The 25,816-nt window shown below is 45.9% G+C and overlaps 1 protein-coding gene across 2 annotated transcripts; it reads right to left on the bottom strand.

Annotated features, from left to right (window-relative positions):
• Positions 1-2,643: 2,643 nt before the first annotated feature.
• On the bottom strand, positions 2,644-24,617 carry TEPSIN (TEPSIN adaptor related protein complex 4 accessory protein). 2 transcript variants are annotated; one of them, XM_054978052.1, is made up of 13 exons: positions 24,566-24,617; positions 22,635-22,707; positions 21,302-21,393; positions 21,074-21,167; positions 20,149-20,216; positions 19,751-19,829; positions 14,140-14,205; positions 9,358-9,561; positions 7,395-7,566; positions 5,613-5,726; positions 5,072-5,150; positions 4,654-4,788; positions 2,644-3,437 (listed from the first exon to the last, which is right to left on the bottom strand). In XM_054978052.1, exons 1-13 carry the CDS (start codon positions 24,608-24,610, stop codon positions 2,904-2,906), a joined length of 1,755 nt encoding a protein of 584 aa, XP_054834027.1. In that variant the 5' UTR covers positions 24,611-24,617; the 3' UTR covers positions 2,644-2,903. The 2 variants fall into 2 exon arrangements, with proteins under 2 accessions (XP_054834027.1, XP_054834028.1); XM_054978053.1 differs by having other exon boundaries at positions 4,654-4,710.
• Positions 24,618-25,816: the final 1,199 nt, after the last annotated feature.

Raw genomic sequence — 25,816 nt, 5'->3', positions numbered from 1 at the left:
TTCTGGGGATTGAACCGGGGACCTTCTGCATGCAAAGCCGATGTCCTACCATTGAGCCACGGCCTTTCCCCAGTTCCATAAACTGACCTTCAGCTACTAATGCAGCTCTGTGAATTCAGAACATTTGACAATTAAGAAGCAAAGACTCTTTCTGGGTGTAAACAGTTTCGAAGTTTTAAAAAGGATACTGGACGAATGGGGTACTCCCTCTCTGATAAGCACTGATCTCTAATAGTCTTAATAGTCAGGCAAACTGTATAGCACTCACACACCTACTTGATGTCACTTCAGCTAAAATTCCTGTTATCAGATAACTACTTCCGACTAATAATAATAATAATAATAATAATAATAATAATAATAATAAAATTCAATTTATATACCACCCTTCAGAACAACTTAATGCCCATGCAGAGCTGTTTACAAAGTGTGTTATTATCCTCATGACAATCACCCTGTGAGGTGGGTGGGGCTGAGAGAGCTCCGAGAAGCTGTGACTGAGCCAAGGTCACCCAGCTGGCTTCAAGTAGGACTATCCCAAGATATTTCTCAGCATGAAGTCTGCTTGCCTCAATGTTGTTAGGCGCCCATGGGGTGACAGTAGGACATTTATTTATTTAAAGTAATTTACAGTCCACCTTTCTCACTTGCAAGCAGTTGTGCCAATAATCCCCACCACCGCCTATCCATTCCACTTTAAACTGCCTGCCCGTATTTTGGCTAAGAGGCTCACTTTTTCAGGTACTGAAAGGGCCACCCTGAGTATAGATAACGTCAGCATCTTACCTACTCACAGCTGAATGCTTATGTTCCATTAATCAGTCTATTAAAACCAACAATCTTGACCATTACTAAAACTGGTGGCAAAAGTTCATCTTACTGGGAGGGCTGAGAGATTACACCTCTGGCCTTGATTCTCTCACAGCATCAAGGTTCAACCCTCTCACTTATGTAGAAAGTGCAGATATTGCTCACTGACCAATGACAGAGAATCTCTACACAACATGGACGAGAGAAAAGAGCTTCCATGTCATTTCTAGACAGGTTGGAGCCAAGCCCCACCATGTTTTTTTATATATAACATCTAAGGCTCAATTTCTAGACTGTGTCAGAAATTTTTCTGCTGGTTCAAAACATGCTCTGTTCTGTTGGATCTGGTATTCTATCCCATACCAGCATTTCCCAACCTGCTCATACTGTTTCGTTCTCTACTAAACCACTTCATATTCATGTTGAAGTTTCCCAACGTAAGCAACTTTTTTTAAATGTGGAAGGTTATTTTTTTTTGTCCAGTCACCCAGTTCTTCTAAATTCAGTACCAAAAATACTATACCCTTGATGGGTATAGTACTACACACCATTTTCCTCCCGATGCACATTCGGCATAATATATGAACCATCTGATGCTGCCATGTATTGATTCAAACTAACGATCCATCTAGCCTAATGTTACCCATTCTGGCTAGCAACCGCTTCACGGTGTCAAACAGACAGACCAACTAGTTGAGAGCCCTTTAACTGGAGATACCAGGAACTGAACTGGAGATTTTATGCAAACAAAGCTTGTACTCTACCACTGACCCACATATGCAGGGCATAGGCATCTGTACCTTTACACACAATTCTGCGAATCACACTACCCAGGAATCAGATGCTGGTGGGCACAATGAATGTCATGTTATATTGCACATGGGAAGGTATTTCATATGCTCACTTCTAAGACACAGTATTCTGGGCTTCAGAATGTATAAATCAGCCCTATGACAATAACTGGATGCAACACTCAAAACTAGAAATAACCTCACTGCTGTAAACTGGGACATTATAGCATTTTCTGATTGTTTAATAACTAGAGGCAGGCATGAACCAGGAAAATGGTGGTTCGTTGCAGTTTGTGGTTCACCCTGTTTCACGAACCATGAACCGCCATGAACTTGCCGGTGAGCAAATCTGTTCATTTGGTTCATTGGTTCGTCACTTCCAGGGCTGCAGAAGGTCTGCAGAAAGCCCATCCCCCGTTGCCTAGGTAACAGATTGATCAGCGCCAGGCTGTCTGCAGTGACGAACTGAAAAACAAACCATACAAACCGCTCTAAACATCATACCGGTTCGTTGCGGTTTGTCAGAAATGAGCTCTGACGAACCGCCAATTCGCGAACCCAAAAAAGGCCCCGTTTGTGACGAACTTTGGTTCGTATTTTGGTTTGTGCCCATCAGTTTTATACTCAGTTTTATACTAATGTACGCTTCAGAACAGCTAACCTGACATAAACTCAAGAATGTCAGCAGCTGCTGACTAGGACAAGTCCCTGCCACGTAGCTTTCCTTCACAGAACATCTCCATAGAAACTGAAGTGCATCAGTGCGTTGCATGTCCTTTTAGGCATTCCCATTTTGTACCATCAGAATCTCAGTTCTTAACAAGGGAGAAAGAACGGGACTGTTCGGGAGGGGTAAGTGGGAGAGGTCAAAACAGAGTATGATTAACACAGCCGATTTTTAAAAATGGGGTGCGATTTGAGAGCGAAAGGGAAAAGCAGATATTTCTGTCACTTCTGCAGGAGCCGCGTTGCCTCTTCGATGTAATCGTACCAGGTTGTTGGAGAATTTTGATTCAACACAAGAGCACAAACATTTCTGAGACTCAAGAGAAAACATAAGAGATTCAATTCTCTTTACAGGTGACCCAATAGGAACAGGTGGATGCTTTCAACCCACCCACCCCTTTTCCAGGAATAAGCAGTAACATAAACAAAAAGACAGCAGGATGGACAAGCACTGCCTGACTCGAGGCTTCTGTGTAACATGGAGAAAGCGAACAACCAAGATATGGGGTGGAGCTGGCAAGATGTCAATGGGGTGCCAGCTCAGCTGCCCCACAGTTGAATCTGAAACAGGCCCCGCTACACATTGAGAAAGGGGAAAGCAGACATTTCTTGGCTGTCCTCACTGTCTCTAGTGTTCCCAGTACAAGATGCTGTCCGTGGAGCCGAAGAAATGCATTCTGGCTCAGCAGCATCAGCCAACGTCATGCTTGAGGGTACTACCAGCTCCATGCCAGCAAACAGTGAAACCGTACCATCTGGATCCCCCCTTGGGGGCCTGTCCTCTGGGGCATCAGATCCTGGGAGTCTGCGTTCTGTCTGCTCTTCATACAGAGACGGTGACAAGTCCCCCAGCTGACTACAGGACCCAGATTCTGGCGTCAGTTCTTTTGGAAGGCACATAATGCTCGCAAGGGCATTGGGTGCTTGGGAGGGCAGTGGTGCCAGGCTGGTAGGCTTGAGGACAGTCTCTTCTGCAAAAAGCACTGTATCTGTCAGCAGATCATCAGTATGCTTGGCTGGGGTCTTGGTGGGGACAAAGAGGTTGACGGCAGGGGGAGAGTTCTTGGAAGTAGGGTGGTTCTTGCACAGGGCTTCCAATTGACGCAAGATCTGTTGCAAGGGGACAGAGGGAGAAAAAGGGAAGCGTGCCCGATGTAAGAACAGCAGTGGCATTCAAGACACAAGTGATCCCACACACGTTGGATAATGCCCTTCCCATCCTCTTTATAGAACGTTTGGAATGGATTTTTTTGCGTGCGGAACAAAAAAATCCTCCTCAAACGATTGATAAAGTGCATTGAAAGTGCATTATCCAACATGTGCGGAATCAAAGACTCCTCTGACCACATTATAGGCTCCACCTGAAGAGGATGCCACTAGGAATTCACAGAAATACATCTTCACAGCCCTTGCTGAACTAATTTTCACACTTCTCACTGTCTACCTGTTTTGTATCAAAACATTCTGGATTTTTCATTCAGAAGATTGGACCAGAACCAATGGATTGAAATGAAATCAAAAGAGTTTTCGGCTAAACATTAGGAAGAACTTCCTGACAGAGCGGTCCTTCAGTGGAACAGGCTTCCTGGGCTCTCCTTCTTTGGAGGTTTTTAAGCAGAAGCTAGATGGTCATCTGACAGCAATGCTGATTCTGTGAACCTGGGCAGATTGTGAGGTGGAGGGCAGGAAGGGTTACATCACTGCTTAGTTCTTGCAGCCTCTTCTTACATGCCCAGGATAAGGCCAATCACCGCCTTGGGGCCAGGTAGCGATTTTCCCCAGGCTAGTTTGGCTAGGGATCCTGACAATGTTTTTCCATCTTCTGGACATGGAGCAGGGGTCACTGGGGATGTGGGGTGGGGACATAGCTGTGAATTCCCTGCATTGTGCAGGGGGTTGGACTAGATGACCCTAGAGGTCCCTTCCAACCGTATGATTCTATGTATCCTGTTCTTCCACGGAAACCAAAGAGCAACACCAAATGTCTCCCATTTAGTCACTGGTCAAGTACACACTTGTGCTTAGTTAATGCTACATCATCAGTTTATTCTGGGCAAGAACTGCCATCAGTGTTTGTGCAATGCCCGTGTTCTTAGGTGGTGCGTACACATATGACAACACAGATCACCTCCGTTAGAAGTTAGTATACACAGGCTGCCTAATATTATTAGCTGTCTCCATAAAATCTCGTGTGCCTTAGCTGTGACTGAACTGCACACAGCGAAGAAATGACAGCAAATCCCATATGACAAAGGACAGGGGTCTGATGGGTTGCTTCTTGAAGATGAGGATACTCAAGGGTAGAAACAAAAGAAGCAGGAATTACCTTTCTTGCTTTGTTGGCTACAGGCCCAGGGCTCTCTTGACTGAGCTCCAGCAAGTGCTGTTGGGTAATGGCAAATATCTGATCATGGGAGAACAGGTCAGAACACACCAGAGAATAGATGGCACACATGGCCCTCTGCGGGGGAAGAATGCAAGGTTAGGAAGCAATCTGGGCTCAGTTTGGGAAGCTGGAGGGGAGGGACACCAATTTCAGCCTCTCGTAATTCACTGCAAGCCACCAACGCTCGGCTGTCCTCGGTCCAGGCCCAGCCTGGTGGGTTGGGAAAGGAGTGCCGCCGCTCGTCACCAACCCTAAAGGAGGGAGCCCCAAACCTGATTCGAGGTGAAGGTGACCCAGCCTGCTTTTCCTACAATCAGCCTACAGGCATCTTTCCTGGGAGACTCAAGGATTCCCTCACCATGCGGATGCACTCACTGGGGTCCTTCAGGGTTCGGTTGAGCATAGCCAAGACCACCTCACAATTCAGTCGCCCACACCTGTGAAGAAGGACAGCGCTGAGCCAGGCGTCCAGGTACAAAGGAAAGGAGCAGTGAGCAACAGTGATAGGCATGAACCGGAAAAACGGCGGCTTGTTGCGGTTTGCGGTTCATCACGTTTCATGAACCACGAACCGGCATGAAATGCCCGGTTCGTGAATTGGTTCGTTTGGTTCGTGAAAGCGTCCCTTCCAGGGCAGCAGAAGGGCTGCAGAAAGCCCATCCCCTCCATTGCCTAGGAAACTGATCGGCATCAGGCTGTCCGCAGTGACGAACCAAAAAAGCGAACCAAAAATAAATAAATAAACAAATAAATAAGAAAGGCAAGCATTACTAAACAGAGCTCTTTGGGGGAAGAGTGGGATACAAACAAATATACGTTAAGCAGGCCGGCCTCCAGTAATACAGAGCAGCTAGAAAGGGTTGGGAACAGTGGTATCCTAGGTTAAGGATCAAACTCACCCCTTGAGGAAGTGCTGTGTCTCCTCACGAGTTAGGAAGACTTTGGAGCCCTGAGTGACGCTGCTGACAAGGCTCACTTCCTGCAGGCAGTCACCGAGGTTTTCTGCTTCCATCCTGCGAAAAATGGGGAGATGCAAATTTCTAAGATTGTTTTTCCTTCTCGCCACCCCCTCCCATATTTCCTCTCATATGGAGGCACACCTGTTGCTTCTGGGTTCATGTATGCTGTAAGGGAACCTTACCGCACAGTGCAGGGAAGATGAAGAGATACACTCGATCTAAGATGATAGAGCTGGGGGTACTTCAGGCTCAAGCACGGTGTTTGGTATTGGACACAGGATTCAGTATCCTCCCAGCCCCGCTCTGCGCTAAGACAGAGTTGGAAGTGCTAGAGCTGCTGATATCACAAAAGCTGGAAGGAGGGGGGGGGGGAAACACCGCTAGCACCAGGGTTTCTGGCGCCTGCAGCCACTCACGCACGTGCACACCGCGCACCTGGGGACTGCATGATGACGAGACGACATCATCACGCAGTAAAGGCGGAGCCACTGGCCAGCGGGTGGCTGGGGTGGTGCGAGGAAGCTGCCCGCACTCCATACACCGCCCCGGCCACCAACCGTCCCTGGCCCGCAGCTCCTGCGCCTGCCCGGGGACGTGTGGCAGAGGCGGTGGTGCGGGGCTGGCCGGCGGCAGCGGCGCAAGGCAGGCATGCCAGCTCCGTGGTGCACGCCTCCGCCCCCGGCACACCCTCTGGCCCTGTGGCCCCCGCGGTGCCCGCCTCACCACCTCAATGGTGGAACCAGCCCTGGGGGGGAATGACATTACTGATCAGCATCTACAGCGGGCAAGTTTCCTTGCCTTTGCATGTGATTAGCAAAAGCAGAATTATGGAAAAGGTGATACAGTATTCTCCCTCACCCTCAGACTGGTCTTTTTCTCTGGATAGTATACCCAACCCTGCAAACAGTAGAATCACGTTGTCTGTCTACATATCTGCCATGAGTATCCTCTGTGCTCTGTATTGTGTGCTGATCTTCTGAGAACATGTAAAGTTGCATATTGGGGCCTGTTTAGCTGGGAGTTGCTTATCTTACAGGGGCCTACTGTGATGTCTACTTTCGATTTCTCAGCTGCTTGAGACTGTGTCCTTGAGTGCCGGCTTCTTCCTGGGAACTGAAAATAACTTCATCTCTCCTACAGTTCTTCTCTTCTCCTGCCTCAAAACCCTTCCCCCCTTTTGGCTCCTTTGCGCCAGAATCCTAACCGTCCAGATCCTAAAGGCGAGAACTTTCCCTATAACTAACCCCTCCAATCTTACCACGTCACTTCTGCCAATACCCTTGTCTGTGTATGCTGATACTGATGGATCTCTAATAAAGTAACTTTAACTCATACACTGGAGTGCGTGCAGTGGAGTACTATGGGGATCTAACTGCCAGAACCTGACACACGTTTCTCAATAGTACTCTAGACCTAAGGTTACAGTCCCATGCACTCTTACTTGGGAGTACGTCCCATTAAATTCAGGAGGACTTACTTCCAATGAAACTTGCACACGCTCGTGCTGCAAGGCAGAGGCCAAATGAATATTCGCCCCATATAAGCCAAACACTCTGAAAAGAAGGGGGAGCCCAAAGAAAATACAGTAAAGTATCAAAGATTCCATCTATTAGGCTGCTGCTGGGACAGTGTCTAAGGGAGCCATACACTTTTGTATTTATACTTGACCCAGGGGTGGTGGTCTGCCCATCCCCAACCTCTTGCTCCCCTTCCCCTTCTCACCTTTCAGCAACATGCCCTGGTTCCGGGGCAGACGACTGATTGTCACTGCTTGCCTTGCTGTAGGAATCCGACATCCTGCTCAGCTCACTGTTTTCCTGCAAGGAATTCTGGGAGCTTTGTCCACTCTCCAGCTCCTCCCAGCCCCCTCCTGCTTGCCCTGGCTGATGGTTCACTGTGGGAGAATTCCGGGAAATTAAGAATATGAGATAAGCAAGGCAGGAATTATCAAATTCAAGGGGGGGGGATCTGCTAACCACGCTTGTCACATCCTTTAAAGCCCTGCACAGTTTGGAATCAGAGTATTCGAAGGACTACCTACTCCCATATGAACTTGTCCAGCTGTGAATCAGCACTCTACTGGTTCGAAGCCCACTACTGCCCTGAGCTCAGTAGGTGGCCTTGGGTAAGCCACTCCTCCCAGCCCCAGGTCCTCAGCTGTATTGTAGGGATAATAACACTAACTAATTTGTTCAACGCTCTGGGTGAGGCACTAATCTGTCTAGAAGAGCGGTATATAAGCACAGTTATTATTATTTTATTATTATTGCAGTGATCAGAAGCAGTCCTACTCTGTGGCACCATAGATTGAAATAAAGTGGATATGAGACAGGGCCTTTTCTGCGGTGGTATCTTACTTATGGAATATTTCCTGCACAAATATTCGTCAGGTACTAAATCTGGCACTGGCTAAATGTTTACTCAGGCTGTCAATTATTTTAAAATCTTATTTTAATGTGTCCTAATTTTTAAATTTGTCTGTAAGATGCATTAATCACCACTGACAGAGACATTGGGACAGAAATTATTATAAACAATGATCTGCAGAATCAAAACACCTACTCAATCAAGCGTTCTTCAACCTCACTTGTACTCCCTTGCCAATAGATCTGTCTTCAAGATGTCCAGCAACCACAGAACTATTCCTGTGTGTAGTTCAACAAGTAAGCTTTACCCCAGAAGTAGCAAGGCTTACTTTTACCACTGCTGACAGTGAGGCATAAGCTGTTACCTGAGAGATTTGAACTGGTTGCTTCAACTTATTTTGCTTTAAGTTCTGATCTCCCCATATATTTTGCTTTATTTGCTTTAAGTTCTGATCTCCATATACGCCCTGGAGAGCACTCACATCAGCAGGAAAACATCTACTGGAGGTCCCTGGCCCCAGGGAGGCTCGGCTGGCCTTGACCAAGGCCAGGGCCTTTTCAGTCCTGGCCCCAACCTGGTGGAACTCTCTGTCGGAGGACACTTGGGCCCTCCAAGATCTTACATCTTTTCAGCGGGCCTGTAAGACAGAGATGTTCTGCCAGGTGTATGGCTGAGGCCAGTCTAAGGTTTTTTAGAAATACCTCTCTACCAGTCTCCCGTCAAGGGAGGGTACATAATCATCTGCCCCCTCATATGTGAAGTCACAATGCAACACCAGTTTGTACCCCCTCTCCCTTCTTGTTTATATTTGGGTTGGGGAAGAGTGGAAGGGGCTGCCATCTTGGATTCTGATTGTATATATATTGATGACCCTGGTTTTAATGTATTTAAATGTCTCTTCTTGTATTATTATATTGTTGTAACCTGCCCTGAGCCCACTTGCGGGGACGGTGGGCTATAAATTAAATTAATAACAACGACAACAACAGATGACCTCTGCTTATTGTTGATTGTGTTTTGGATAATTCAAACAATAATAATAATAATTGTAATAGTAACAGATCCAGAGGAGTTAGCCGTGTTAGTCTGTAGTAGCAAAATCAAAAAGAGTCCAGTAGCACCTTTAAGACTAACCAACTTTATTGTAGCATAAGCTTTCGAGAATCACAGTTCTCTTTGTCAGATGCATCAGACAGCACTATGGTTCTCGAAAGCTTATGCTACAATAAAGTTGGTTAGTCTTAAAGGTGCTACTGGACTCTTTTTGATTTTGTAATAGGAACAGTAACAGTAACAACAACAACAGAAAGTTCCGTACCTCGCATACTCTGGGCAACAACAGGAGGCATCTTTACAGGTAGCGCACAGCTTTCACCGGGAGAGGGTGCCTTCACCGGCTCATAGGCATCTTCCTTCAGCTCCCCCACATGGGGGCTGGCCAGCTCATGACTAGGGAGCACGGCACTAGCAACCGCCTCAGCCGCTTTCTGGATGGTGGCTAGCAGAACGTTGCCTGTGGATGCTGCAAGAGAAACAGAAGCAGGCTGTCCGCCCAAGCGCTTCCTGAATACGGCTCCCTGGCTGTTTGCGGACACCGGAAGACCCCAAGTTTCATGGGACCGACCCAGCAAGGAAAGGAGCTGGCTCACAATACGGGGGACAGAGATCAAGGTCACTGTTGGGATTTCCCCATTGCGGAGGCTCAGACAACACCAGGCTAGGCTGTCCCAGATATAAGGATGAATTTGGCTGCCAAAGTCCCTAGTTTCAAAAGCAAGATAACTGATGATGATTCCAGAGGGCATTTTTAGAGACTTTCTATCCCAGAAGAGGATATTAGCCACATTGCTGAGTTCTCTTGCTGCACGGTCTCCGTTGTCTTCCGCCGTATACCCTGAAACCTTCTTGATTCAATATGTCAAATGGCTCGGGGGCAGGATTGCCAACTTCCAGGTGAGGAACAACACAAGGGAAACGCCCGGATAGTAAGAGCGCAAACAAACAACGATTCCGGGAATCAACAGTTAATAACAATTCATTTTCATTTTATAGTGCAAAAGTGCCAATGTGCAAAGTGCAAAGATACAGAACAATAAATATAATAAATACAATAAGAACTTATGTTTCTCGTGTCCAATTAATCATGGAATAATGATGTCCAAAAAGGGAATAACATGAAAACCCACACAGGGGCTGAACATAGAGTCACAATATGGGATAAGAGATGACCCCAGTCCAAATTGTAGTAAAATCCAAACGTGCCGACGGGATTATGCGAGCATCTTATACAATTCCCGTTTCGTATAGATGATACTTCTTCCTGGGCACAGTTAATTCTGGACTGTAACAAAAATATAATCTCTTCTTAAAATTGTGAAATTTCCTTAAAACATTCAACAACAATTTATCACAATACATACTTACTGGTCACCATATGAATAGATACACCAATGTGACAGTACATATGTTCATCCCAACTTCAATACTTCAATACATCACAGCAATGAACAATAGCATGGACATGAAACATACAGGAAGAGGGAACCTCCTAAATACATAATTAACAAATGAATTGATTAATAGGTCCTGTCATCAGGGACCACAAAACTTACAGCAATCATACAGCCATCAGATAGTAAAACTTACAGATAGTAAAACTTACACACAGCTAACAAGTAAACCCATCATATCTATGTATCTGAACTGGTTACCTAGTTGGGCTTATACTAATGTGCAAGGAGAAGTGGAAGGATTACTGGGGAAAGTGGAAATAATACCGGCAAATTTCAATGTTACCCCAAAAAGCAGGAATAGTCAATTTCATTATTAAGCCCGCCCGGGGCCAGGCTCCGCAATTTGAAAATCCACCTCGTTTCCAATTGCAATAGTCTCCTAGGACTATCTTCAGTGAATGGTTCTTTAATCATGTCGGCCACTGTAACCCTAAGGTCCCCCAAGCTATGATGATAATTCAAATAATGCAAGACCAGAGGTGCCTCCCTGACTTGGTTCCTTATCCTGGACACATGCTCCTGGACTCTGATTTTGAGCGGACGCGTAGTGCTGCCCACGTAATACAGTGGGCAGCTGCATTGGATGACATAAACCACGTATGAAGACCTGCATGTGGTAAAGCCGCGGCAATATTCCTGTCTATCCCTAGATAGACCCATTGCCAGCGATCAGCTCGGCAAAAAATCGAGCTATGGGCACGCCACGGGAACAATTACTTGTTCCAAAATCCCGCGTAGGTAATAACCGTTTAAAGTGGGCTCTTAATTACACAACTTTGGCTACCCCAATTTCCCGCATTATTCGGAAGCATTGGCATTTAATAGATAATATCCCTGGGTGTGAAGTCTGTCCAGCTATCGGCCTCCGTAGAACTAAATCTCTCAAGGATATACTAACACGTTCTGAATTTGAACGTTACGATCCTTCTCAGAATCGTGGTGGAACGGCTCCCAAGGGACATTTTAGATGCGGGGATTGTAATGTCTGCCCATATATGGTTAAATTTGAGGAAATAATTAGGGATAGACAGGAATATTGCCGCGGCTTTACCACATGCAGGTCTTCATACGTGGTTTATGTCATCCAATGCAGCTGCCCACTGTATTACGTGGGCAGCACTACGCGTCCGCTCAAAATCAGAGTCCAGGAGCATGTGTCCAGGATAAGGAACCAAGTCAGGGAGGCACCTCTGGTCTTGCATTATTTGAATTATCATCATAGCTTGGGGGACCTTAGGGTTACAGTGGCCGACATGATTAAAGAACCATTCACTGAAGATAGTCCTAGGAGACTATTGCAATTGGAAACGAGGTGGATTTTCAAATTGCGGAGCCTGGCCCCGGGCGGGCTTAATAATGAAATTGACTATTCCTGCTTTTTGGGGTAACATTGAAATTTGCCGGTATTATTTCCACTTTCCCCAGTAATCCTTCCACTTCTCCTTGCACATTAGTATAAGCCCAACTAGGTAACCAGTTCAGATACATAGATATGATGGGTTTACTTGTTAGCTGTGTGTAAGTTTTACTATCTGTAAGTTTTACTATCTGATGGCTGTATGATTGCTGTAAGTTTTGTGGTCCCTGATGACAGGACCTATTAATCAATTCATTTGTTAATTATGTATTTAGGAGGTTCCCTCTTCCTGTATGTTTCATGTCCATGCTATTGTTCATTGCTGTGATGTATTGAAGTATTGAAGTTGGGATGAACATATGTACTGTCACATTGGTGTATCTATTCATATGGTGACCAGTAAGTATGTATTGTGATAAATTGTTGTTGAATGTTTTAAGGAAATTTCACAATTTTAAGAAGAGATTATATTTTTGTTACAGTCCAGAATTAACTGTGCCCAGGAAGAAGTATCATCTATACGAAACGGGAATTGTATAAGATGCTCGCATAATCCCGTCGGCACGTTTGGATTTTACTACAATTTGGACTGGGGTCATCTCTTATCCCATATTGTGACTCTATGTTCAGCCCCTGTGTGGGTTTTCATGTTATTCCCTTTTTGGACATCATTATTCCATGATTAATTGGACACGAGAAACATAAGTTCTTATTGTATTTATTATATTTATTGTTCTGTATCTTTGCACTTTGCACATTGGCACTTTTGCACTATAAAATGAAAATGAATTGTTATTAACTGTTGATTCCCGGAATCGTTGTTTGTTTGTTTTAACTTCCAGGTGAGGCCTGAAGTTCTCCCAGAATTTACAACTGATCTCCAGACTATAGAGATCAGTTCCCCTGGAGAAAGAGCAGCTTCAAGCAAGTCCACCTTGTCCTAAAGCAAAACATTTTGGTCACAAACTCATAATATAGAAAATTTTGAAGATCAATATACAACTTAAACCAGAGGTTTAAGTTGTAAGAAGCCTCTTTGTTGGGACTAACAGGCAAACAGTTGGAAAATAAACATGGTATCCTGTTTCTATATATGACAATGGCGGCTAGGCTTTTATATGAACAAAAATGGAAAAGTACAGTATTGCCTTCAATGGAGGCTGGATTGTGAAAATGATGGAGTTAGCGGAGATGGCTAAGCTTACACCTCTGATCAGAGATGAAACACTGTCCACCTTCATGGTTAATTAGAAAGCCCTTATTGACTTTCTGCGTGAGACAAGAAAAGAATGAATGAATGATTTATGGATTCGATTTCTAAGAAAAATTGGGGGGAAATAAATAGAAGGGGGACAGGAGTGAATAGGCAAATTTTGGAGGTATCAAAACTACAAGTATGTTTGTAAAGATATGATAGGTGTTGTAGAAAAAAATGGAAAATGAAATATGTATTATTTTTGGTGTTTTAATTTTTGTTTTCTCTCTTTTTCCATTCCTTTTTCTTTACTTTCTCTTTCCTCTGCCCTTTTTATTGGGCTTTTAATCTTATTATTCAACAAAAAGTATTCTAAAAAAAAAGAAAAGAAAATGGCAGCTGCAGAAGGTAGACTCTGTGGCATTACATCACTGCTGAACTCCTTCCCCTACATAAACTCTCCCTTCCCCAGGCACTGTCCCCAAATCTCCAGGAATTTCCCACGCCAGAATTGGCAACCTTCCTTGGTAGTGAATCGAAGCACTTAAAAGGTTAGAATCATTTAGCGTTAGAGCAGGAACTAAGAACCTGGTGCGAGTCTGGACCATTAGAAAGCTGGTATGTGGAAATAACCATATCCTTGCCCAGGGAACTAGGGCTGTTCCACTGAAACAGAAGTGATATCACTCAGACCCAGGGGTTTTTTTCAGCGGGAATGCAGTGGAATAGAGTTCCAGCACCTCTTGAAAATGGTCACATGGCAGGTGGCCCTGCCACCTGATCCTCAGACAGAGGGGAGTTGAGATTGCCCTCCGCGCCGGCAATCTCAACTCCCCTCTGTCTGGAGATCAGGGGGGCGGGGCCACCGGCCATGTGACCATTTTTGCCAAGGGCGATTTAAACTTTAAAAAACTCCCCCCTTGTTCCAGCTGACCCAAAGTGACGTCAATGTGCGGTCCTGAGTTCCATCACTGAGTTCCACCACCTCTTTTCCCAGAAAAAAGCCCTGCTCAGACCCATGTATCCAGTACTTACTGGAGCTGCTTCTTTCAAACCCAAAGCCTTGGAGGCAGCTGTGGGGACTGGGCCTGGAGCCCATTCCTAGGAAGATAAAACATTAGGGGAGTGCTGTTAGGAAACAAGTCTTAAGGTAGAAATGTTTTCTATCCCTTCCACAGAATTTAGAGAGCGTTGAGGCTGAAACTAGATGTGACTTATCACAATCTATAACAACAACAACAACAACAACATTTGATTTATATACCATCCTTCAGGACAACTTAACACCGACTCACAGCAGTTTACAATGTATGTTATTATTATGCCCACAACAATCTCCCTGTGAGGTGGCTGGGGCGGAGAGAACTCTGAGAGAGCTGTGACTGACCCATGGTCACCCAGCTGGCTTCAAGCGGAGGAGTGGAAAATCAAAGCCAGTTCTCCATATTGGAGTCCCACTGCCCTTAACCACTACACCAATCTATTTGGGACGTGTCACACTCTAACCCTAGTTATGCCAAATCTCATAAAGCTAGGAGGGAATCAAGTGTTGGGAGATTTAAAGCACAGCCAAATGATACTCTTTTAAAACAGCTTTCAGAAGGACGAGCACATGTTAATCTCCAGCAAGGTAACTTATTGTTACGGAACTCCAATAGGGAAAATATGGGCAGCAGTTAGTATCAAGCTCACCCCTCCCATGCCATGCTTTCTATTCCTGCTCCCCTCCTTGGAGTGATCCAGTTCCATTCCAATCTGACACATGGCTTTGACCATTTCCACACAAATTATTTGTGCCAGATTTGATGCTGTTGGGAAGAGTTCTTTTTTTTCCTGCTTCCCCATAGCATCACTTCCCAGTTTTCTCCAGCCTTTCCCTGAACTTTCCCAAAGCTACTTTGTTCCAAAATTTTGGAAAAGATTGCAGTAAAGCCAAGGCCAGATATAGCGTTCCCGGCGCCGGGGGGCAACACCTGTTGGTCCTCGCGTGCGTGCTCCCGACGCGGCGTGATGACGTCATTTTGGTGACGTCATCGCGCCGGTGCCGGAGGCAGCGTGCGGGGCTGGGAAGCTGCCCACGCCATTCGTTTCTCCGTAGGCGAATGGCATGGTCGGCTTTGCAGCCCCCCATGCTTTCTTTCGCCTGCCCCGTGGGACAGGGGGCTGCCGGCTGCCCCCTCTCCTGCGGGGCAAGCGAATGTCGTGGGCGCCCACGCTGCCCTTTGCTTGCCCTGCGGGACGGGGTGCACAGCAAGCCGGCTGCCCCCTGTCCCACGGGGCAAGCGAAAGGCAGTACGGGAGCCTGTGAGGCTGCCCGCGTCATGCACCTGCCCCGCGGGACAGGGGGCGGCCGGCTGCCCCCTCTCCTGCGGGGCAAGTGAATGGCGTGGGCGCCCGCACTGCCATTTGCCTGCCCTGCGGGACGGGGTGCGCTGCAAGCTGGCCACCCAGTCCCGTGGGGCAAGCAAAAGGCAGCGCGGCTGCCCATGCTGCTGCCTGCGCGCTCCAGCAGCTGGGAGCTGCTCCCGGCGCCCCCTCCCTGGCGGCGCCAGGGGCAGACTACCCCCCTGCCCCCCCTCGATCCGGCCCTGAGTAAAGCCTGAATGGCTGCTGGTTTGGGGGGAAAGTTCAGATTTTTCACAGTGCCACCAACACAGCAGCCATTTTCCTGACAGCAGCCCCCTCGTGATCACAGTTGAGGGGGAAAGACTTGTTTCTTTTTACTTTAGCAATTGAATATACTCAGGGCTCATTTCGAGGGGAAATGCACAGGAACACAGTTCCGGCAGTTCCCCAAAGAGGTCACATGTCAGGTAGCCCCGCCCACCTGACTCTCGGCCATTTTGGGCCCATTTCAACCTGGATTGGGGCTGAAACGGCCTGGATCGGGCCTCTGACAGGTGGTGGATCACTCTCCCACTCAGCAGAGGCCCAGTCCTGACCATTTTGGACCCCTTTTCAGCCATTTTCGGCCTCTTTTTGCCATTTTGGGCCTAATTTCAGCCCTGAATGGCCAGGATTGGATCCAAAACAGCCAGAATAGGTGATGTCAGGGGGTGTGGCATATGCAAATCAGTTATACCCATGACACACTTCCAGTGATGGCAAGAGGCATGGCATGTGCTAATGTGTTATGCTAATGAGTTCCTCCAGCTCTTTTTCTATGAAATGACTCCTGAATATAATTAAATGGAACAGTTTCTCTGAATTTCCCATTTTCATTTTTACAAAAATCTCTAGACACCTTTTTTTTTATAGAGATATAAGGGGAAAGGCATACCTCTGCAATAAAAAGGGTTAGAGATTTATTCTTTTAAAAAAACGAAAGGTGGGAGTTCAGAGAACCTGATACAATTATACATATTGTTATAACATCCTATCATAACAACAATATTTGCTATAGCCTCAAAGTGGAAGTCGCACTCTCCCCCAAATCTAGATATGTGGTATTCTAAGGTGCGGGAACAACTTATCATGGAAAAGATTACAGAAAGGATACAATTGTCATCAGATCCTAGTAAATCATCCAACTTTTATGAGAAATGGCACCCTTTCTTGGATTTTCTTACAAAAAATGATTTCCTAACTACAAAACTACCATACTATATGATCATTAACCCAGAAATTTGAACCTCTATATTTAAATATTTAGCTACTAAGCAATTTCTAGTAGTTGTACTTAACATGTAACTTAGAACTCATGACAATGCATGACTATATTACTTACTCAGCTGTGGACATCTATTGGCAATACTGTACCTTACTTGATGTTATCGCTTTGTTGATTGTTGAATGTTATGTTATTTTTTTGAAAAAATTTTTAAAAAATAAAAAAATAACAATATTCAGTTGCCAAGTTAAAAAAATTGAAAAAGCCCTGGTAGTGCAGGGGTGGGAAATGACCACTGTCAGGAGAATGGGGCAATCTGCCATATGGAAGCCACGCTGCCACTGCACTGGCAGCCACAGGGAAAATGTATGTGATGTCCCAATGTGGTAAACACTTCTGCCACCTTCATGTCTGGTAGGGTTCTATCGACAACACATTATTTGTAATGCACCACCTGGTGGGGAAATTCTGACAGTGCAGCAATTCTTCATCTCTCAACACACAAAGCTGCTTCACATGCTGTTGTTTCTAATACAAAGAGGTAAACTACAAGAGACGAATTACACGAGGACACTCATGTGAAGGGAGTCACCATGTTAGCTGGGAAGCCAAGTTTTAAAAGACAGATTGGAAGGCTCTGTCAATTTCCCTTCTCTACAGAGCAGCAAAGATCACTTCTCAGAGGATTTATTTGTTTCCTCTTCAACTCCTAGAAGGGGAGGTGAAACTGACAGAGCCTTCAGGAGGTGAAGAGGAAATAAACAAACCCTCTGAGGAGCATCTTTGCTGGCTCTGTAGAGAAGGAAATTGACAAAGCCTTCCGATCTGTCTTTTAAAACTCGGCTTCCAGGCTAACATTGCAACTCCCTTCATGAGTAATTTGTCTCTTTTAGTTTAGCTCAAAGAGTGCACATGCTCTCCAAGTGTTCGAAGGCATGTGACCCAATCAGGAAATAAGCTATATTGCCTGATGGAAAGGACAATGGCAGGTCCCTTCCATTGGCGGAAACAGTCCGCTGTAGCAATGAAGACTCACAGCTCTGTTAAAGAGAGAGAGGCTTACATATTCAGGACAAGAAAAACCAATATGCTAAACTTGGTGAGGTGGGAGTGATGGAGATCCACTCCCTAAAATCTATGAAGGGACTTTCGGAGGGGGGGGGGGGCTGCAGCTTTTGGGCTCACCCCGCAGCCAATTGCCCAGATTAAGAATCACCTCCACCAGGCTTTTTCAAGGGCCACATGAAAATAGATGTACCATTGATAGCTTGTTTCTGCCTCTCCTACTCTAGTATTAGGATATGTGAGGTAAAATGGCCGATGTAAAACATAGCTACAGTTACCACTTACACCCCTGAATGCTCAAAAGAGGTATATGCTGGAATTTATACTGAGATTTTTTTAATGTTTATAAATAAGAATATGAGCAGTAGTATTTATTTATTCTATTTATGTATCTATATGAGAACATTTTTAAGCCCACCTTTCTCACCATTCATGGTGAATAAAGCAGCTGACATCGGCCGCCAGAACTAGCAGACAAAAACGTTCAAACCAATATAACAACTTCACACAGATGATATCCTCAGCAGAAAATGCTGACATCCATTAAGTATAGCTCGCCACCGTTGAATCAAAGCCTTGTCTAAAGAAGATCGTCTATGCTGCTTGCAAAACTGAGCCAAAACAGGAGCCTCTTAACTTTTTACAGAAGGTTGTTAAAAAAAAAGAATTGGGGCTGCTACTGAAAAAAAACGTTGGTTGGCGACCAACAGAGTGAAACGCTTCTACCCTCACCAACTTCAATGAATTCTGCTTAGGATTGCAGGGTAAAGGTAAAGGTGCTGCATCTGACGAAGAGAGCTGGGGTTCCCTGAGCAAGCACCGAGTCATTACTGACCCATGGGGGGACGTCACATCACGACGTTTTCCTGGCAGACTTTAGGAATTGGATACTTTCACTGCTACAAACTAATACGGCAAACTGACTGCACACCAAAAGGAGATGTTTACATTTCCAAGCAAAGGAATGTTTTGACTGCCTCCACGCTAATTGCATTCTGTCTCCTTGTGATATATGTCCCCTTCTTTCTCCCCTCTCTCCCCTCCTCTTCTGTATTTGACCAGTTCGGATCATGCATCTGACGAAGAGAACTTAATTCTCGAAAGCTTATGCTACAATAAAATTGGTTAGTCTTAAAGGTGCTACTGGACTCTTTTTGATTTTGTTCTGGGGTGGTTTGCCATTGCCTTCCCCAGTCATCTACACTTTACCCCCAGGAAACTGGGGACTCATTTTGCCGACCTTGGAAGGATGGAAGGCTGAGTCAACCTTGAGCTGGCTATTTGAACCCGGCTTCTGCCAGGATCGAACTCAAGTTGTGAGCAGAGCTTGGGCTGCACTACTGCAGCTTACCACTCTGCGCCACGGGGCTCATCGATTTAAAATCAATTTAAAAGAGGACTCCAACAGAAGGAGAGTCTGAGAGAGCCCAAGATGGCACACAAGCTGTTTGTTGGATTTAGAGTCCTTTTGGATTGTTGGATTTTGAGTCCTTTTCAAAGGTAGCAGTATCCTCCATGCTTCCTTAAACAATGCAAGGGGTTAGGAGTCTACTTTTCTATTTAGCACACAGGAGAAATGGAGAGAAATGTTAATATCTGAATCCCCACATAACAGGCAATGCAAACAGGAGCGCTATCCCGGTGAAGTTAGCATGGAAATTACTGTTGCTTGAAAAAAGTGAATGTGCACCCAAGATTTCCAGTGCTTAATTGGGATCTATAAGACTAACCAACTTTATTGTAGCATAAGCTTTCGAGAACCACAGCTCTCTTCATCAGAACCCAGTGCTGCACCTGACAAAGAGAGCTGTGGTTCCCGAAAGCTTATGCTACAATAAAGTCGGTTAGTCTTAAAGGTGCTACTGGACTCTTTACTATTTTGCAACTATAGACTAACATGGCTAACTCCTCTGGATAAATGGGGTCTGGTTCTAGAATGTACCCCTGTTCTCCTTGGTAGTCGTGTTTTACCTGTTGAAGGCAGCTCTTTGGGTGGCTGAGTCGCAAGCGGAGGCAACAAGGCATCTGAAAATAAAGTGCTTGCCAGGTCCTACAAGGGAAAAAAAGAAAACTGCATTGTGGTAAACCCCTCTGGCCTTTGGGGAGGGGCTGTGGCTCAGCGGTAGAGCATCTGCTTGGCATGCAGAGGGGCCCAGGTTCAATCCCCAGCATCTCCAGTTAAAAGGACCCGGTAGTAGGGGATAGGAAAGACCTCTGCCTGAGACTCTGGACTGCTGTTGCCAGTCTGAGTAGACGATACTGATCTTGATGGATCAAAGATCTGATTCAGAATAAGGCCACCACCTGTGTGTTTGTACGGAGTTTGGAGAGTCTGCCCAAATCGCAGAGGACTCGAACCTGTCACTCACCTGTGCAGTCATCCGCACCTTCTGATATAAACTGTTGCCATGGAGAGGATCGGGCGGCCCTGAGAACACTGCAAAGCAGAACAGGGTTGTGGGTGAAGTGGTTGTCTTAGAGCCAAGCTACAAGTGACGCCTTACACAGGTTGGACACTTGTCAGCTTCCCTCAAGTTTTGATGGGAAATGTAGGCATCCTGGTCTTGCAGCTGTAATGGAGAGCCAAGCTGTAAAACCAAGATGCCTACATTTCTCATCAAAACTTGAGGGAAGCTGACAAGTGTCGAACCTGTGTAAGGCATCACTTGTAGCTTGGCTCTTATATAAGAACGAGAGAGGGAGGGCGGCTTGTCTGGGGCCTGCTGCCTAACACAGTCACAAAAGAAGCGAGCACACTAATACCAGAAGCTCACCATTCCCAGCTACACAAAACAGCCCAAATGCCACTTTTACAATTGCAACATTATAAATTGTTATGTAATTAGAAAGCATGCTAAGAACGTCATGAATCTAGCTAGAATTATAGGAGAACAGTTGCTGGATGTTGACCAAGAAAATCACAGCACATGCCGTTGCACACAGAAACGGGGCTAGCCCAGCCAGCCCCATATCACAAAGGGAGACTAGAGGCCTAGACTAAAACAACAACCTTGGAGAGAGGCACAAAACAGAGGAGTAACACTGTTATACGGCCTTGTTTAGATTAGAAGAGCCATCTAACTCATATCAATATATACAATGTGTTGGGGCCCATTTGTGGTGTACCTCTTGCCGGGAGTTAAATGATTTGATACAGGAAAACTCACTAGACACTTACAGCTTCTTAAGTGCATGCTTATATCTGAATCAGGCCTAACCAGAGTCATCCAGAACAAGGCTATAACTTGATTGTCCTTGTTCCTCAGCATGGACACCCTACCATCACTGACATACCTGTGGCTTCTTGGATGAAAGAAGAATTCCGCTTGAGTTGTAGAAGGAAGTGTGAGGAGCCATGGGTGCACATATACAGCAGGATCTTGAGTACCTGAGAATGTCAGAAGAATTTCATGGTGATTATTAGTATAGGGCTGAAAGTCTACAAACAAGGGCTGGGCTGGTCTCAAGATCCAGGGATGTTTATGCTACGGACCAATCCTGGGTCATCCAACTACCCTTTACCTTCAACTTGACATGGCATGAGTTGTTCTGAAGGCGGTTGAGGAGGTACTCAAGGAGACAGTGACTGCTTCCTGTTGAATCATGAGAGATCTCTGGAAATTTGTCAAGTTAAATAGTCAGCAGCAGGGGTCATTTAGTAGAAAAAGAGCTGGAGGAACTCATTAGCATATGCCTTGCCCCTTGACAACACTGGAAATGTGTCATTTGAGCAACTGATTTGCATATGCCACACACCCCTGACATCACCTATCCTGGCTGTTTTGGACTCAGTCCTGGCCATTCAGGGCCGAAATTGGGCCCAAAATGGCAAAAACGGGCTGAAAATGGCCGAAAAGTATCCCCAAATGGTCAGGATCGGGCCGCTGCTAAACAGGAGAGTGATCCACCACCAGTCAGAGGCCCAATCCAGGACGAAACAGGCCCAAAATGGCCAAGAGTCAGGTGGGCAGGGCCACCTGACATGTGAGCTCTTTGGGGAACTGCCGGAACTGCGTTCCTGCGCGTTTCCTCTCAAAATGAGCAGATGGATGGACTGGTGGCCAGGCCTCCAAACCATCATACCAGTCTCTAGCTTACTGTCTTGTTTCTACTGTTATCATTCACCTCATAACTACCTTCTCTCAACCTCTTTAAGAGAAGACGAGATTTTCTGTAACTTGTTTTTAATCTACAGCAATGCAATACTGTAATAAAATAACTGTCTATATACAAATCTGGTTTCAAGTACAGAAAGGGAGGGTGAAATGAAACGATAGCATGAATCTGGAAAACTACAGCTCCTTGCATTATTCCCAGGGACATGGAGCATCTGTTCCAGGTACTTAAATAGTTCAGTAAACACTATTCTGCTTTATGTTTCTTAATTTTCGTATTAGGCCAATCAGCTATCACTGAACTCACCTGACCAACAGGAAGCATTATTATTCATTACGATTATTTATTCGATTTGTAGTCCGCTCTCCCCACAAGCAGGCTCAGAGGGGATAACGACCAGTTAAAACACAATACAATATACAATACAGACAATTAAAACTGGGAACATTAAAAGAGCAGTTGCAATTGCACAACCCAGATAAAGAAACTTGAGTGATTTGACCAGGGCTATTTGTTTACACTTGAATCAGATCCTGTTTATCAGACCTGGGAGACCCAGGTGTGAATCCCCATTCGGCCATGGGAGCTCACTAGGTGAACTTGGGCCAGTCACACACTCTCAACCTCAAAGGGTTGTTGTGTGGATAAAACAGAGGAGAGGAGAAAAATAAATACAAATAAACAAGAAGCACGCTCTTTTAGAACTCTCATCAGTTCACATGCAACTTCCAAAGGATACTAGCAATTTCTTCAAACAAGTATCCGGGGCATGGGATTTCATCATCAGCGGTGCTTTTGATCAGAGTGGGTAGCTAGGGGGGGAAACACACTCAAATGAAAGGTTACCTGGTCCCGGCACATGTCACATCTTGAGAAGATCGTAATTGCCCTTTATGTTCTAGCAGGCTGTCCCTGAACCACTGACATCCAAGACAACAGCTGTGGTAGCCTTGTTCTTTTTTCACAAAGCTCCAGCTTTGATTAGAATCTGCATCTCTGCTATCCACAAGAAAGGCAAAGAAGCATAATCCGTTCCCCAGTATCTGGCAGTAAACAAATCCAACGCTGCCTCCCATTCTCAGGCCAAAACGAGCCCTAATCAAAGCCCACCTAAAATCCCTGTTTACTGTCCAGCTGCTCGTGCAAATCAGAACCATCTCTGGTTACCTGAGAGGGAAGCTGGTGAAACCTGTTCCTGCAAGCAACAAGTATGAAACTTTTAATTTCAGTGCAGAATTTTGCTGTCCTTGTTGAGCTGAGGGGTTGCAATTTTCTGATGCAGTTAAGGGTTAACCCAACCAACCTTTGCCACCATTTGCCATATCATCTAAATAGGGGGGTTACTAAAAAGAGATTAGATAAATTCATGGGGCATGGGTCTATTTACAGCTATTAATTATGAGGACTAAAGGGAGCCTCTATGGTCAGAGGCAATATGTCACTGGACACTAGTTACTAGAGGCAACAACTGTATAACTCCACTCTCATAAAGTCCCAAAACTTGGTGCAGGGACAGCCACCTAAATTAACTTTTCAACACTATGATCAGAAAATTATGCTTCAAGGCAAGGGCCAAGTTGTGCTGTTGCCATGATAATGCGAGTCATAGAGATTTCTGGGCTTTGCTTCCACTTTCTAAATCAAACTGCCAGCTAAGAGTCACTTTGCATGTCCACTTCCCCTGTGGTTAGAGTCCCATATTCATCATTTCCCTCGAGGATCTGCCTAAGGTATTTATTTTATTATTTATTTATGTCATTTACAGTCTGCCTTTCTCACTGAGACTCTAGACGGATTACACAGTGTGAGATTAGTACAATCAGTGGCAAGGACTTTTCCATACAGTGTCGAGGACATTTCCATAAACAGTGCCATAGGGTTAATAAATACAAGTTTACGAAGACATAGTATTAGCAAGGATCCAATACAGACTTGAAGAAATGCTGAAACAGAATATAATTAGTTCTAGGAATGAAATCAGACAACATGAAGCATAGGTAGCACATAGGAGAACATATTTAAAGCAACAGATAATATGTAAGAACTGAACACGGTAAGTGATACGTAGCCAGTGGAGAGACTGTAGGATGGGAGTGATGTTCATACTCCTGCTCGCTCCTGTTAACAGTCAAGATGCAGCATTTTGCACCAGTTGGAGTCTCCTAGTTATTTGTCTCCACAGAATAGGGGGAGAGTGTAAAGTAGGGTTGCCAGCTCCAGGTTTGGAAATTCCTGGAGATTTGAGGGGTGGCGCCTCAGGAGAGCAGAGTTTGGGGAGGTGATGGACCTCAACAAGGTATATTATCAAAACAGCCGTTTTCTCCTGGGGAACTGATCTCTGTTGCCTGGAGAGCAATTGTAACTCCGGGAGATCTCCAGCCACCGCCTGGAGGTTGGTAACGCTAGTGTAGAGTGGCTCTCGCCGTGCAATTCTAAACATGTTTACTGATAACTAAGCCTCACTGACTTTCATGGCTCTTACTCCTTAGTAAGTGAGCAAGAATTAGGGCCATCGAGCTGTCAAAAGAACCGATGAGCTCTTTGGCCGACACCAAGCCCTGCAAAGTCGCCGCAGTCGTCATGACGACCACCAACGAGCATGGTTCCCGGCTGCCCTGAATTCCCCGTCCCCAATAAATTTCCTCAGAAATCGCGCTATCCTTGCAGTACCCGACTCAAGAAGCTCAGCCGATCCCGCAGAGGTACCGCCGCCATGATAATCTCCGACCCCAACCAGGAGCTTCAGGATCCCGCCTCCCGGGGCTCCAACTGTCCAATCGAATGATGAGTTTGTCTCAGAGAAGCCAATCCCCTCTTCGGATCGCAGGAAGTAGCTGTCACACATAGACGCCGCCAGCTGGGGGCGGGACGAAGGGGAATCCTTTCCCCGGTTTCTCACCAATCAGATGCTTCTGTGTGTGCTCGGTATCCAATCAGGGCAAACACAGCCTGCCTCAATCGGAAAGCGAGGCCGTTTGCTGGCCTATCAACGAAAAGCCGCCTTGCGGGGCCAATGAGGCCGTCCTTTGGCGTAGCTATGGCCGCGCCCAGGCTGTGGGGCTTGAGGCGCGTCTGAACGGCCATGCCCAGCCAAGGGGTCTGGGTTCGTGTCCGAGAGAGGTTACGACGCTTCCCTTCGTTGCTAGCGAGTTGCGAGGAGCAGGTACGGGGGCCGGGAAAGACCATTCGTCCCGAGTCGTCAAGGCAACCGATTTTTTCTCCCCTCCCCCCCCCGGCCCCCATTTTGGCATCTGCAAAGCTTGTTTTGAGTGATCATTGGGGCTCACATTATCCTAACAACCCCGCACGGTAGGGCAGTATTTATCACTCTATTGTGGGAAAGAGAGTGGAGGATAGCGACTGCTTCCTGTGAGCTGGTTTACTCAGAAGTCACTGTAGGGTTGCCAGCTCCAAGTTGGGAAATTCCTGGCGATTTGGGGGTCGAAGCCTGGAGAAGGCAGGGTTTGGGGAGGGAAAGGACCTCAGCAGGGTATAATTCCATACAGTCCACCCTCCAAAGCAGCCCTTTTCTCCAGGGGAACTGATCTCTGTGGCCTGGAGATCAGTTGTAATTCCGGGAGATCTCCAGCCACCACCTTGAGACTGGCAACCCTAAGTCAGTCTCATTGGATGCAATGATTTACTTTTAGGGCCAGAGGAGTTAGCTGTGTAAGTCTGCAGTTGCAAAATGCTAAAGAGTCCAGTAGCACCTTTAAGACTCATCAACTTTATTGTCGCATAAGCTTTCGAGAGGCACAGCTCTCTTCGTCAGATGTATCTGACGAAGTGAGCTGTGATTCTCGAAAGCTTATGCTGCAATAAAGTTGGTTAGTCTTAAAGGTGCTACTGGTCTCTTTACTTTCAGGGAACTCACAGGAGTGCATTTTTGCAGCAGGGTGACTTGGGGGGAGAAACAGGAAC

This window comes from Eublepharis macularius, chromosome 4 (assembly GCF_028583425.1).
Source record: "Eublepharis macularius isolate TG4126 chromosome 4, MPM_Emac_v1.0, whole genome shotgun sequence".
In the NCBI taxonomy this organism is placed as follows: domain Eukaryota; kingdom Metazoa; phylum Chordata; class Lepidosauria; order Squamata; family Eublepharidae; genus Eublepharis; species Eublepharis macularius.
This window is presented reverse-complemented; position numbering and strand designations above follow the sequence as displayed.